The 13,628-nt window shown below is 45.7% G+C and overlaps 1 protein-coding gene across 6 annotated transcripts in view; it reads left to right on the forward strand.

Annotated features, from left to right (window-relative positions):
- Positions 1-13,628, forward strand: part of LOC138569471 (myoD family inhibitor-like) — a 327,234-nt gene that overhangs the window by 265,839 nt on the left and 47,767 nt on the right. For 5 of the 6 annotated variants that reach the window (XM_069647464.1, XM_069647465.1, XM_069647463.1 and 2 more), the window contains exons 4-5: positions 9,749-9,880; positions 13,307-13,570. In XM_069647464.1, the coding sequence (XP_069503565.1) occupies positions 9,749-9,880; positions 13,307-13,570 (396 nt within the window). The remainder of the gene's footprint in view (positions 1-9,748; positions 9,881-13,306; positions 13,571-13,628) is intronic. The other variant, XM_069647469.1, reaches the window with a different exon arrangement.

Below are 13,628 nucleotides of genomic sequence, written 5' to 3' on the forward strand. Positions count from 1 at the left end.
ATGACCTTGCTATTTCCTGGATTCTCCTCCCTTTAATAACAATAAAAACATGTTTTTTGTGTAACACTTGCTACCTCGGTTTTGCTGCTAAATGGATTTTAAACAACTTGTGTAATTACTACCCAACTCAGTGCTACTTGTATCAGCTGTGCAGTAATTAAATGTTGGAGCTGGCGCTGCCACAATTGTGCCATGTACCTGCATGTTGCACACACCTCTGCATGGCTCTGTAGATGTGTGGTGGGTGACTTGCCATAGCGGGTGAACCCCCTTTATTGTCAGAAGTACACAGCAGTCTTTGATCCACAACAGCCAGGAAGATGGGTGGGACTTAGTATTACATGTTTTCACCTCTCTACCTTCTCTTTTGCAAAGCACTGTGGTTATTTGTTTTTTATTTTAATTTTTATACTTGATTAACCCTCAAGGTTTTTACAAGAATTTTCACTTGAACTTTCTGTCCTTTAGTCTACTTTTCTTTGTCTGCCGTTGCCAAAATCAAGTCCATTATTTTCGCTGTGGCCGTCACCCACGATGTCTTTCGGCCTCCAATTAATCTTGACCACCAGAGATTTTCATCAAATATGTGAGCTGAAGCTATGATGGTCTTCAAGTAGGGTTGCCTGATATTTTCCACTCCTGGGCATGATAGAAGGAGGTGCCTCGTTGTTTCGACCTCATTTGAATTTTTGCAGAATCTGCATTTGTTTGAGCTAGCCATGCCTCTGATGGCCAGAATTGTTGGTATGTAGAAGATTTAGTCGCGCTCTTAAAAAGGTGTTTCTCAGCTTCCGGTTTGGATATTTACCCACAAGTGGTTGTGGCATGTGAATTTTCTGAGTCTCATACGGAAGGTGCGAGACCAGTTTGAAGGTTTCCGCTTGCTCGCATGTTGTAATCCAGTCTAGTTCATTCATTTTTTTTGTGAATCTTTGTAGGATTTCCAATCAAATCTTGTTCCGAATATTGGATCATCTCTAGTTTAGCTTCTTGTTCTGCTGTCCAGTGGTTTAGAGTAGTACAGCGTCCCCCCTAGCTCGTTGTTAATTGCTACCAATAGCTTAGGGCAGTTTTCCAACAAGAGTTTGCTGTACAACATCATGGTATTTCTTTCCACCACCGATTGTAATGACAGCTGGCTCAGTTTGCACCTTATTAGAACCATGGGCGTAGAGTTTGGCAAATTCAGCACTTTCCTCGAGACGTGACTTTCGAGTGTCTGCTAGATCTTCTTGGGTAAGCTTGGCATAGCTTCTGCTCCATATGCAAGAGATGGAACAACCTTTGCTTTATAGAAGTCTATAACCGGTACTAAAGAGAAGCGGGCAAACTTCTTGTCAATGGCTTTTGCCTGAGATGTTAGGCTCTTTGTTTTTTTTTTTTTGTAGGGAGTTTTGCATGGAGCTCTCGTATTGAGAACTGTCTAGCGTGATGCCCAAGTACTTGAAGTCTATTACCTTCTCAATGCGTTCACCCTCTAGGCGCCAGATGAAATTGTCTGCTTTTCCTCTCCCCTTTCCAAAAGATAAGATTTTTGTTTTGATTTGTTAATTTCTAGGTGGTTTTCTGTGATGTATTCAGCGAAGTTGGTCATCTGTCTCTGTAGTCCAATGGTAGTTTGGTCAAGGTGAATAATATCATCCGCATACAAGATCCTTGATATTTTAACCTGACCAAGTTGAGGGGGGAAGGCTCTGACCCTGTCCTCCGTTTCTTTGTAATCTCCCATGTAGGCCAAAAAGAGTGCCGGGGTCAGAGGACAGCCTTGTTTTACCCCTCGATTTGTGAGTATTTCTTCAGATAGAGTCCCTTGGTGGTTTAGGCAAACTTGTATTCTGGTGTTGTTATGGAGTGCTGTAATTGGTTGCAGTATTTCAGCCGGGCAATTCCACCTCCTTAGCTTCTCCCATAGTCTCGATCTATCTACTTGGTCGAAAGCTTGGCTTAGATTGATAAAAACCATGAAAATTCGGGGGCCTCCTGCCAGTGATTTGCTTTTTAAGATGCTCAAGGTTACAATGTTGATGTTAGTGCCAACATTCTTCTTGAAACCAGACTGGAATGGGTCGTCACAAGGAGCACCACTTGACCATGTTTGAAATTGGCGTAGAAGCAGTGACCCATTTACTTTTCCAATCACGTCCAGAAGTGCGATGGGATGAAAGTTCTTAGGGTTGTCCCTAGTTCCTTTCTTAAAGATAGGAACTACTACTGAGGAAGTCCAAGATGTTGGTAGTTCCTTGGCTTTTGTAGATCTGTGGAAGACTTGGCTGATGAACAGTGACCGTTCCTCCGGATGCTGTTTCAAACACATATCACGGCCTGGGGCTCTTGAGTTTTTGAGTTTCTTCAGTACTTCCAAGATTTCCTGTCTGTCGTGTAACTCCACCTAGGGCGACACGTCTTGCTCCTGTAAGCTCTTCAGTACCACAGATGGATCATAGAAGAGACTTTTGTAGTCTGTCGTCAAAGTGTCTTCTCCTATGCTGTTTATTAATGCGTCGCTCGTAGTTCGTTCTGTAGAGTTAATCAGGGCCCAAAATTTGCAGGTGTTTTTGCCGCAGACAAGCCTCAGCATTTCCTCTGAGTCCTTTTGGTACAAAGTAAGGCGATAGGATTTCAGCCAGGTCTTGTAATGCTTAAGCGTGACAAATAAAACTTGTCTGTTTGCCTCAGAGCTGTTGTGAGCTAGCGCTCTTCTTAATTTTCTTAAGGGACGTCTTTTTGCGACCAGTGTTGAGTCATTGGGCCTCATTACACGGAAGGCGGTGAGCCATGGCGCTATTAGCGCCATGGCTCATGCCGGTAAAATACCGGCACCGCCTTGGCGGAAAGGGGATTTACCGCCCCATTCCAAGGTTGGTGGGGCGGTAAATCCCCCTTCCGCCATTGCCCTTCCCCATTCCCATTTCTGCCCCATAGGGCTCTATGGGAATGGGGAAGGCGCTAATTACGGCACCGCAATTTTGCGGTGCCGTAATTAGCTCCGAAGTCCCTTAGCGGGTTGGTTTTTAACGCCTGCAAAAAGCAGGCGTTAAAGCACCAACCCGCTAAGGGACCTCGTAGTAAGGCGGTAATGGTTAACGGTCACCGTTACCATTAACGGTGGCCGTTAACCATTACCGCCTTCCGTGTAATGAGGCCCATAGTTATGGATAGATTTTTATGTGTCCGCACCTCGGTTCAATTTTGGTTTTTTGAAGATGTTGAGCAGTGGGGAATAATGTAGTTGAGAATTGGCCTCTTCCAATATTCCCAGCTGGACATAATTACTGGTCAGAGTGATGATGTTGTTTGCACTCAATGAAAGACAAATCCCTTTGATGTTTACTTCAAGTAACAGGGTTGAGGCGAAAATATAATCAATTGTAGCCAATGAGTTGCCTCCTTCCCAGGTTGGAATGCGATTAGTGCAGGCATAGGTGGTGTCGAGATTAACTAGGTCTCTAGAGGTCATCAGAGAGAGCCAAGCTTTGTCACGCATCTCTGCCAAGGTCCCTAGAAGCAGTGAAGACTTCTTTGTGCAGACTGCATTTAAGTCCCCGCAGATGAAGAGATCTGGTTCAACATAATCAATGTATGATCGATCTATTTCTTTCTCCATCATGTCCAGGAAGTCATTGTTGGTAATAGCATCTGGATTCCAGTAAGTGTTCATAATAATGGCCAATGCTACCGATGGCTTGCCTATTTCTGAGTTCCAGTATTTCCATTTCACTTGAACTGTTAGTAGGAAGAGAGTCGATGTTAAGATTTTAATAATTTTCATCCCTTTCCCTGAGCGTGTCGCGGTTAGCAGGCCTGATGACGGTCGCCCTTTTGATCCTTTTTTTGCTGGAGCGGATGCTAAGTCAAACCCGTCTAGGACAGGCTTCTCTGTGAGCCACGTCTCCTGGAGGCACAGAATGTCAAAGGAAGCCACGTTCACGTCCCCCAGTACCGTAAGATGGGAAAACCCTCGTGTGTTCCATGAGCCTAGTCTGATAGTTGAGTTGGCGTTTATTCGTTGTGTTGTTGTGTCGAGTTTCTGAGTAGTCTTGAATTGCTATTTCCTTTGGATAGCGAGAGACTTCGGAAGCCAAGCCCATAGGTTCTGCAAAGAGCTGAGTTTTCGCCTTTCGTTCGGCTGTCAAGATTGTTTTTCAATAGTCTGCGTGAATGTTCTTTTTATTGATGTCAATGGACCAAGGGGTCTTCGTTCAGTTTTCTCGACCACCTCTTGCTTTTCTTCTTTGCTTTGCTTGCAACGTTCCTCCAGTGTCAGAAAGGGCAATTGGTCTTTTGCCTCACTGGCGTTTTTATCCGCTGTAGATTCGTGTCTCTGGTCTTCAGAGCCGTCTGAGGGCGGGGTGTCGTCTGGTGTGTTCGCCGGAATTTCATCAAGATGTTGACTTAGATTTGTGAAAGCTTCATCCATCAAAAAGTCCTCTGTCGTTTTTGATGTTTCTGATGGACTAGTTAGCTCCACAAAGTCAATACAAAGGGATGGATGGCCCTCTTTAGTGTGTTTGGGGTCCGTGCCACTAGAATTGCGGCACGCCACTGGACTCACTTTCTGGCCCGGCTTTGTATTTAATTTGTCAGCCGGCCTCTTTTCCGACAATGGTAAGCGGAATACCTGTTGTTTCTCCCTCCTCTGTGTTTCTTTTTGTGTTATTTTAGGGTCGGCAAAGATTGGAAAGTCTTTGTTCAGCAGGGGATCATTTTCCTTGTTGTTGGATTTTTCGAGATCGACTGGCAGTATTGACTCATAACCTTCACACACACAATTGTGCAGTCGCTTCACTGCTGGTTGACTGCTTTTTTTGTCTTTATCTTTGGTTTCTCTTGAGGGAGTAGTAATTCTCTCAGACACTTTGTACTTTTTTTGAGCTAGGTTATTGGACGAATTTTCACTCAGCCCAAAACTGATTATCGTGTTAGATGTTACTTGATTTGATTCATTCCAATTACGCAAGGTCTGGCACCCTACCTATTGAAAAGTTAGAGGGACTGCTTGCCTCTGATCCCCAGAAGTCTCCTGTCGTGCAGTAGTGGATTGATCTTTTTCTGTTTGTTTTTCCATTGCAGCAATGTAGCCCTCCAAGTAGAGTAGTTTGGAGTGCATCATTGCTGAGATCGTACTGTGATCTTTTAAAGTGTAGTTTATCGACTCATACAGCTTTGTGAAGGGAGCAAGAGCCACCGTTACAGCTGACAGAATTGTCAAGATATCAAGTTTTTTCTTTGGCGAGTCTGCAGGTGTAGTTTCTGGTAGTTCGCTAAGTCTTCTAGCTCTCAGAGGAGTAGAGGCCAATGATGTCAGAGAGTCTTTTCTGAAAGGACTGGCGCGTGGTGGTGTTTTGGTCAGGGAGACCGTTTTTTCCTTTTCATTAGATTCATTAAGAGGGTCATTGGACGTAGGTTTTCCTCTGTGTCTTTGCGCCATGGCAATGTCCGAGCTTTCCTAGTGACCCAACCGTTTCTCGTCCACTATGGTTGGACCGGTAGTATCACCTAGGTTCTTGTCTTCCCAGGTTCCCATTAGAGTCTGACAAATATTTGCCATGGCAGCTGGTTTGTTCAGGGGAGGTTTTGGACTCGCCAGGGGAGAAGAGACACCATGGGACAGCTGGTTGTCATGTGGAGAAGAGACGCTGCTGGGCAGCTGATTATCATGTGTTGAGGCGTTGCCCATTGTTGCCGCCTCTTGATGATGTGGAAGATTAACATTCTCTTGAGTTTTGGACTTTTCCCCCATCAGTTCTGACTCAGAAGGGGGTACCTTTCGCAAAGGTTCATCCTGATGCAAGGGGACGAACATATTGAAACCTGTTGGTGGGGTTTTATGATTTTGAGGCACACTGTGTTCCTCCGAGCTAAACATGACTTCCAACAAAATTCGCTATCACTGATTTCACAGATCTTATCATATTTTCTTTTGCATCGTTTCCCGAAGAAATCTTTCAGAGTATGTGTTAAGGAGAGTTTGGTTTCAACAGGTTTAGGATTTTCTTTGGATTTTAATGTTTTCCTGATTAGGCATTTCACCAGTTGCTTTTTGCATTTGCTAGGGGACAAGGGTTCATCTCCTTTTTTTGCCAACCCACTTATATTGATGAGTTGGCCGCTTGACTGGGCTGCCCATGTTCTTTTGTTCCGTGGGGCTCTTTTACATTTCTTGGGGCGAGGACCTTCCCCTTTGGTCAAACTCACTGTACCTGTCGGTGAATGGTCTGAGTAGTTACTCAAATCTTCCGAGTCTTCCCATTCCCCGTTTGGGTCAGGCGCGTGGATCTGAGGTTGAGTAAGTTGAATAACCTCATTAGGTTGGACTGACGGCAACTTCCATTCTTGTGGTAAGGCGTGGATTTCTATGCTCACTGTTATGGTTTGGGCGTGCTGTGTGCACCCTACTGGCAGGTCGTCCTTTGCCTCGTCAGACGGGCTATTTTCAGGTATGGTCTTGCTTGGCTTAGCGTTGGCTGTGCGAATGCTTTTTTTGGCTGGTGACACACTTATGGCCAATAGTTTGTCTCCCATTCCAAAAGTCTTTGTCATTTTTACTTCATTAGAAAAAAGAGTTTGTTCAGATTGCCCAGATTTGAGATCAGATCGCTCTTGGGGAGCTTCTCCAGAGCCGCCTATCGCTGTTTCCTCCTCAGTTGCCCACGGGTCAGCATTGAACCCTCCCTCTTTGCCGCGACTCGACGCCGTCTCTCCTCCGACAGGCGGCGCGAGGACAGCGGTCGCTGGAGAGGGGCACGCCACCAGGTCGCCACTAGTGGACGAAGTCACAGGTACTTCCTGAACCTTTGGAGCAATTGTTGGGGAGGCGGGCGAGTTCTTGAAGTTCATGTTGCTGTCGCAGACTGATTCAACGTCCTGTTCGGCCTCTTGGCAGGTTCCTTGCGACTGGGAGTGGACTGCCAAGACAGTAGCGGGCTGTATCGGAGGCGGCTGAGGCCGCAGAGCAGAAGTGGTGGCCGATCCCGGAGGCTTGCGAGCCACAGGGCATGCTCCTCGAGGTTTCACCTGCACCGGGACAGCCCGATCTAAGTCGGTAGAACCTCCCGAGCCCAAGCAGTGGACGGCGGGGATACCATCCGACAAGGTATGCACACAGTCCGCTTTCCCGCTGCCGGTAAGGTCTTTCTTCTCCTCGGCGCAGGAACGCAAACTCCTCAGTCGTCGGCCTTTCTCTTCGGCGGCAGGGCTAAGCAGCGCAGCGTCCGTGGAGTCTATGGTGTACATAGCGGCCATAGACTGCCAAAGACTGCTACTCTGCTGCTACTCTGTGGCCTCTCAGCGGGAAAGAGGAGGTTTTATAGAGTCTCCTCCCCACTGGTAGCTCGCTGAAAACTGAAGGCAGACTGTGGTCTGTAGATGCAGGAAAAACAGAGAGTAGTTGCAGGCACTCTGGTTATGACCTTACGCATAAAAGAGATTGTTGGTGGGGACCATGATTTGTTCATTAAGGTAGACTTAGCCTACACCAAACAGTGTGGCCCATTTGGCTTATAGAAAGGGCTGAGCCGCTCTTTTTGGAGATCATCTGAAGACTTTGCAAGGAGTAGCAAGAAGAACCCATCATTGGACCCTGGCTGAAGGCAGTCTGCCTTACATCTTCTGCCATTGAAGGAAAGCAAGGACCTCCAAAGAGGGAAGCAAGATCCCTCCCTTAAACTTCTCCCCGGGAGCAGAGGGAGATAAATACCTCAGAGGAACCTCCAGCCACTCCAGAACTGGTACCCAGCAAGCACACAGCGTGCCCCGCTAGGCTCTGCAGAAAGCTTCTTAGGTAGGAAGCGCCAGAGGGTTTCTGAACCTGCAACAATGAACAAGGCAACTGCCTGAAACAGACTCCTCAGCTTTTGGCTGTCCGCCTTAAAGAACGACACAAGCCCAGTGAAGAAGTTAGAAGTGCCTCGATGACCATCTACCGACTTCTGCCTTATAGGAAATGTATTCGAGCCAGTTGAGCCCCAACTGCATGCAACCAACTGCGTCCCTGACTGTTATGCCACAGTCGCTTAAAACCATCCGAGACCTCTCGATCCAGTGCTTCAGAACTGCCGACCAGCACTGAGACAGTGATTCCTGACCCCAAGCCTCTGTGTAGGCCAGCCTGCAGCCACCCGTCCAGCTTCGCTAGTCGAACTGCTTGCCGCCTTACACCTGCAGCTGTCACCCATCTTGAACTCTGTCACAGAAGCTGCAAAGCTCCCTGAAACTGTCTCAACCCTGTCGAGCAGCAAGAACACCTACAGCACAACGTACATTGTGGTTCTGCCCCCTGGTTCTTCTCCGAAGGCCCCTAAAAACATTTTAAGAAGCCAAGCATTCTTAAACTGTTACAATTATTTACTATACCGACTACACTGCTGTCAGAATCCCAAGTGCATCCCTTTTCCTTCTTTGAAACCGTCTGTTCTCTGCATTCCTTTACAGAGTAGGTTGTATTTCGTAGTGTTGCTAGAACTGTCTGTTGTGATAATAGTAAAGTAGATATTTGTGTACAACCTTGACTGGACAGTCACTTTTATCATTGGGTAATAATTGGATTTTCACTGTGTTGCAACTAATAACCAGCAACCCACAACCTTTCGGAGACAAGCCTGCCGTTCCATCCACGTTACCATAACGGAGGTTTATAATTTGCTTGTGTTTCCAATCTGTTCTGATCCCTTCTGGTGTACTAGAGGTGAAGGGCTGATTGATGGTTTAGAAACCGATATTCACCCTTGGACCACTGGTGCCCTGGAAGTTGATTCGTCACACAGGCAAACACACAAGACACATTGTAAATGCTACACTTTTTGTAACATGTGCTAGGTGTATACTGTCACACCAAAAATCTTCCTTGTCCACCATTTGGCCGGAGAATGAGGGCTAAGCTCCCCTTCTGAAGTTGTATCGCAGCCACAATTATGTAAGAAGTGTGAACGTTTAGACAATCTTATTAAATAATAGTTATTTATTTTTGAAAAAGAGCACACATGGGACATTTGGAAATATCATTAATATCCTGGAAATAGAGAAACACTGTACCTAAATGTCCCATGTGAAGAATTGCAAGTTTGGTCTTTGTCTACGCAGCTGAGTCCTAATGTTCTAAATCCCGCGAGGTGTATAGACTGGCCGTGCTTGAATTAAAGGGGAGTTAACTCAAAAATGTTCTTTTAAAAGATTGGCCATAATAAAAAATATACATAAATTAAAAAAATTAAAGTTCCTATGTAACATTTTTGGCAAATGAGTCTCAGTCATACATTTAAAGCAGTAGGAGGCATCCATTTTGTGAAATGAATGAGCCTTCTATGCTTATGTTAACTCTGCTCTTGCAGCAATAATCAAGCAAAAGCCCGTTACTGGGAGCTTTTACATATTGCTGCCATAGAGCCGAGAATTCTGTCAGGCCTGCCAGCGTTGTATTGACAATTGCAATTACTTTCTTTTTAAGTTTCTAGGGCTCCCCTGGCCGGGCCCGGGAGAGCCCTGGAAACTTAAAAAGAAAGTAACTGCAATTATGAACACTATCAATAAAGCCCCTGTGAAAGGTTGCCAGTTCCTGCATGTTCATTGGGAAGGCCATAACACTAAGCTTTGTAAATTCCACCATGCTTAAACTGCCAATACCGATCAGTAAAACAGTGTACGTTTTTTGAGAAATGTAAAGCTTCTCAAATGCCTGAGTTTAAATTTCAATAACTGAACAAAATGTCCCTGAATGTTGATTGTTTTGTTTACTTATTCCTTTATGCTTCAGGGCCCTCTAACCCATATGAAGGTAGCGAACGCTGGTGCGAGAGCCAGAAGTCTATGGCAGGGGAGGACTGCACAACCAGCGAGGTTGCAGCGCTAATCCCACAGCCAAGCCCAGGCGAGAGAACTGGAATAGGTAATGAAACAAACAGTTGGGGAATTCTACCTAGGCCTGCCTGGTGCCCTGGTAAGTGTGTTTGTCCCATGATGTAAACCCAGCAGGTTGGTTAAGAAAAGCACAACCCCAACCGAGCCAGTAAAGACCTTGTTGGATTTCCTAGCAACAAGTATGAAGTAAACCCCATAGCAGTAGAAGAGCTTGAGGATGCCATGCTCAAATGAGCTTGTGGGGGGTGAAGGGGTTTTCAGAGAGGAAAATGCTCCCTGGGGTAGCAATGGCATTGACTTGGGTACTTGCCAGGCCGTGCCTTCTATCCATGCAGGGGCACTGTAAGGTAGAGGGCCAGGTGGGAGTCTCTAAAACATTCTTTATTTGCTGTGGGCCTGCTCCTACCTTCTAGCATAGAAACTCGATGGAACTAATCATGCATGCTGTTTTAACTCTGGAAAACACCCTGGTTGTGTTTCTTGCTAGGCACTCTCTCTGATATGCTGCCACGTGTAGGACTTCCCTACCCAAGATACAGTGAACATTGCCTTTCTTGCAGTGATGTGCCCTTGCAGCCAGCAAGACCCACTGGACGGTGACTGCTGGGATTTGAGTGCTTTGTGTGAAGGCATCTTGGAGTAAGACACAGATAACAAGTTACAATAGAAAAAGACCTATCTTGCCCTATACTATGGTGGGATTTCCATACCAAAACAAAGCTAAGGAAAGTCAAAGAGTTCAATTTAGGAATCTGTCTGTGTCCAAAACCTATACTTGCCCTAACAACTAATGTATACAATGTCTGGGGATGTCAGCAACCAACAAATCAGTGTTCAACTCTCAGCTTTCTTTCAGCTCCCATCGCCAAGTATAAAACAGTTCCAATAAAAGTCTTAGGATTGCCTTAAGTTCAGGATGATCTAGAGTTAGCCAATACTCGGGGTTCCCTCCCACAAGTTAAAAAAACTGTTCCAAACACAAAATATCTTGACAACCTGTCTTCAGGTCAATAAGTAGATTAAGCATCAGGGTTCCCTTCCACAAGATTCACTTTCAAAGTTATAATGGTATTTTTTCAGTTTTCTAAACGTTTTGCGCCACACTTGCGCCCTCTGTATATGGTGGGTCTTTGAACAAAAATATCTTAACTGAAAATTACACTTCATTCAGATTTCCAAGTATATGTTATCATTCACAATTTCTTCCACTCTGTTGTTTAATATACTTTTCTTTAGATCACTTGGTAAAGCTAATTTCCAAAGGTTCCATTCACCTTGGAGTCTCATATATATTGGGTTCACTTGTATTGTTAATGTTTTATTCACTTTAAAGTTCAATGTGGATTGGGTTCTTTGGTTCAAAACGTATGGACTTGTAGATTCAGCATATATGAATTTTACTTGTATTTAAATTTGCATTTCACTTTTGCGCTTGTCACATGGGAATTTTAAAGTATTCTTCATAAGTAACAGTTCAGTGTATTTATTGAGTTTTCTTTCAGTTCGGTATTCAATAATTATGAAGATATGTTTGTTAAGCTTTTCATTCCATTTGGAATTCAATAATTGTTAAAGGTTTATTACGCTCATTGCGTTGTTATATACCTTTGTAGATTGTTTTTATAACGTACCCAGCACTCAGTGACTTTCGAAAACGTGCTTTCAAGTACACACAACCACTCCGTTACAAAGTATTTTTAATTGTTCAATAGTAAATGGGGGTTCTTATTGGAGACCTTCGAAACGTGTTTTATCATGCACGCGACCACTCCGATACAAAGTAATACTCTGCGTCAGTTCAAACACTTGCACACTGAGTTTCCTCTCTCATAGAAACTCACTGGTTGTTTCTTGGGAAGTTCCCGCAGGTTTCTCTGCCTTCTGTTCTCCACCTCAATGCTCCTCCTCCTGCCCCTTAGGCACTCCTGGGACGGCTTCTCACCCCAGGAGAACGAGCACTTTGAACACCAGAAAAAGGGGCAGCCTTCCTGCACAGCTCCCCTTTTAGTGTTTGTTCGGTTCCACAGATCCCCCAGCTCCCAGGCTGCACTCCATGAATCATCAGTGTGTTGCACATGTACAGCTCCCCGCTGCCGTTCAGGCCTCTGCTGCTGCTTCACCATCTCTGCCACTGGCTCTCCTTCTGACATCATTTGATTGGGCTTTCCTTTAGACACCGGCAGCCCTTTAACAGGTTGCAGGTACGAATGTGTAATCAGCCTTGCCTGGCCCTCATTAAGGGGACATGCCCAGCCTCTACAACTCTCAGCATGTCACTTCCTTATCCCAATACCAGAATGGTAAAAGCATATAGTCTTCATTACTCCTGGTTGCCTCTTCTTCGTCCCAGTATTGTTAGTGATTATATATGAGGAAGTCGGGGGAGATGATTTACAATAACCCACGAAGGCAGGGGAAGGGTTGGGTTGGTTGTTGGTAGGGAAAGGGGGATACCATGTCTCTACCAAGTGCATCCCCCTCTTAGACTCCCAAGAACCTCCACCCAGGTGATCCTTCCTCGCTAGTCCATCCCAGAGTGAGGATCCAAAATTATGGCCTTTCCCTGGCCACCTGTGCAGAGCACCCATGGGGAACAAAAGTGAGAATACCCTCGGGTTTCTCACCTTTGTTATTTAGACAGTGGCTACTGCCACCAGGCCCATAGAGAATGGGATTTCAGGGCTTCTCCATTGGCAGATTCGGCTGCTGAACGTGCCTTACATTAGTGAACCCCATGGCCAATGACAGAGGACAGACACCTGATTTATCAGCTTTTGCTCCCTGTGTTCCAGAAACTGGATCTGTATTTTAATGTCCCATGTCCGACTGGGAACAATAAACCAGATCAGGCACCCAAAAGAGTGGTCCACACTTATGGATCACAATTTGCAACACTTCAGGACAAACTGTGCCTGGGGCCACACAGAGGCCTCCCAGGGCGTGCTATATCCCCAGCTCTTTTGGTTGTAGCCCGGGAAAGAAGCTCAGGGTTTACAACCAAAAGGCTAGCTAGCCCCGACAGTCCCGGCATTAGTGTGGGCCCAGATCTTTTCCAGACCTAGCAACACCAAAGCCTCATTTTGTGGAAACATTGTGACAAATGGTGAACTGGAAACTAATGGTGCACTTCATAGCATGCTGGCCAGTAACAGTGGACAAAACTGCCTAACTGCTTAGTGCTCTCAGTCATCAAACTCTCACAAAACCCAGCCCCAATGGCCTTTTGGGTCAACCCTTCGGGCATTGTCCTATTGCCTAATAGTTGAGTCTGAGTCTGTTTATGCCTAATTCTTCATTCATCTGCAACATACTCTCCATTATGGTTCAAAATACGCACATGGTTCATAGTTCTAAAAAGGTTTTTCGTTAACATTTTTGGGGAGCTAACTGCCTGGAGCATCTCTCTGCTGTGTATTTGCAGGGACCCGCTTATCTCAATGTTCTTCTCTTTCAGATTCTGCACTACCTCAAGAATCCGGCACTGCTGTAGTCATCACCCCCAGCTGCAGCCAAACTGCATCGCCCCCCTACAGCAACGTCAAGGAGAAGGGAAGTGGGAACCAGCCAGTCTGCCAGCCGCCGAGGCCCACCGGGTCCCGCATACTACCACCAAAAGTGCGGATTGGTTCCACCTCCTCCGTCTGCACCAAGAGTAGCAAGAAGAGCCAGAGCAGCTACAAGTCAGCTGCGTGCCAGATCCAGGAGGTGGCGGGTGACGGTGAGTATCCCCCACTCAAAGTTCTCTTTTGCTCTAACTGTGTGCTCACAGAAAGAGA

Source organism: Ambystoma mexicanum, chromosome 2q (assembly GCF_040938575.1).
Source record: "Ambystoma mexicanum isolate Mex_15411 chromosome 2q, UKY_AmexF1_1, whole genome shotgun sequence".
NCBI lineage: Eukaryota > Metazoa > Chordata > Amphibia > Caudata > Ambystomatidae > Ambystoma > Ambystoma mexicanum.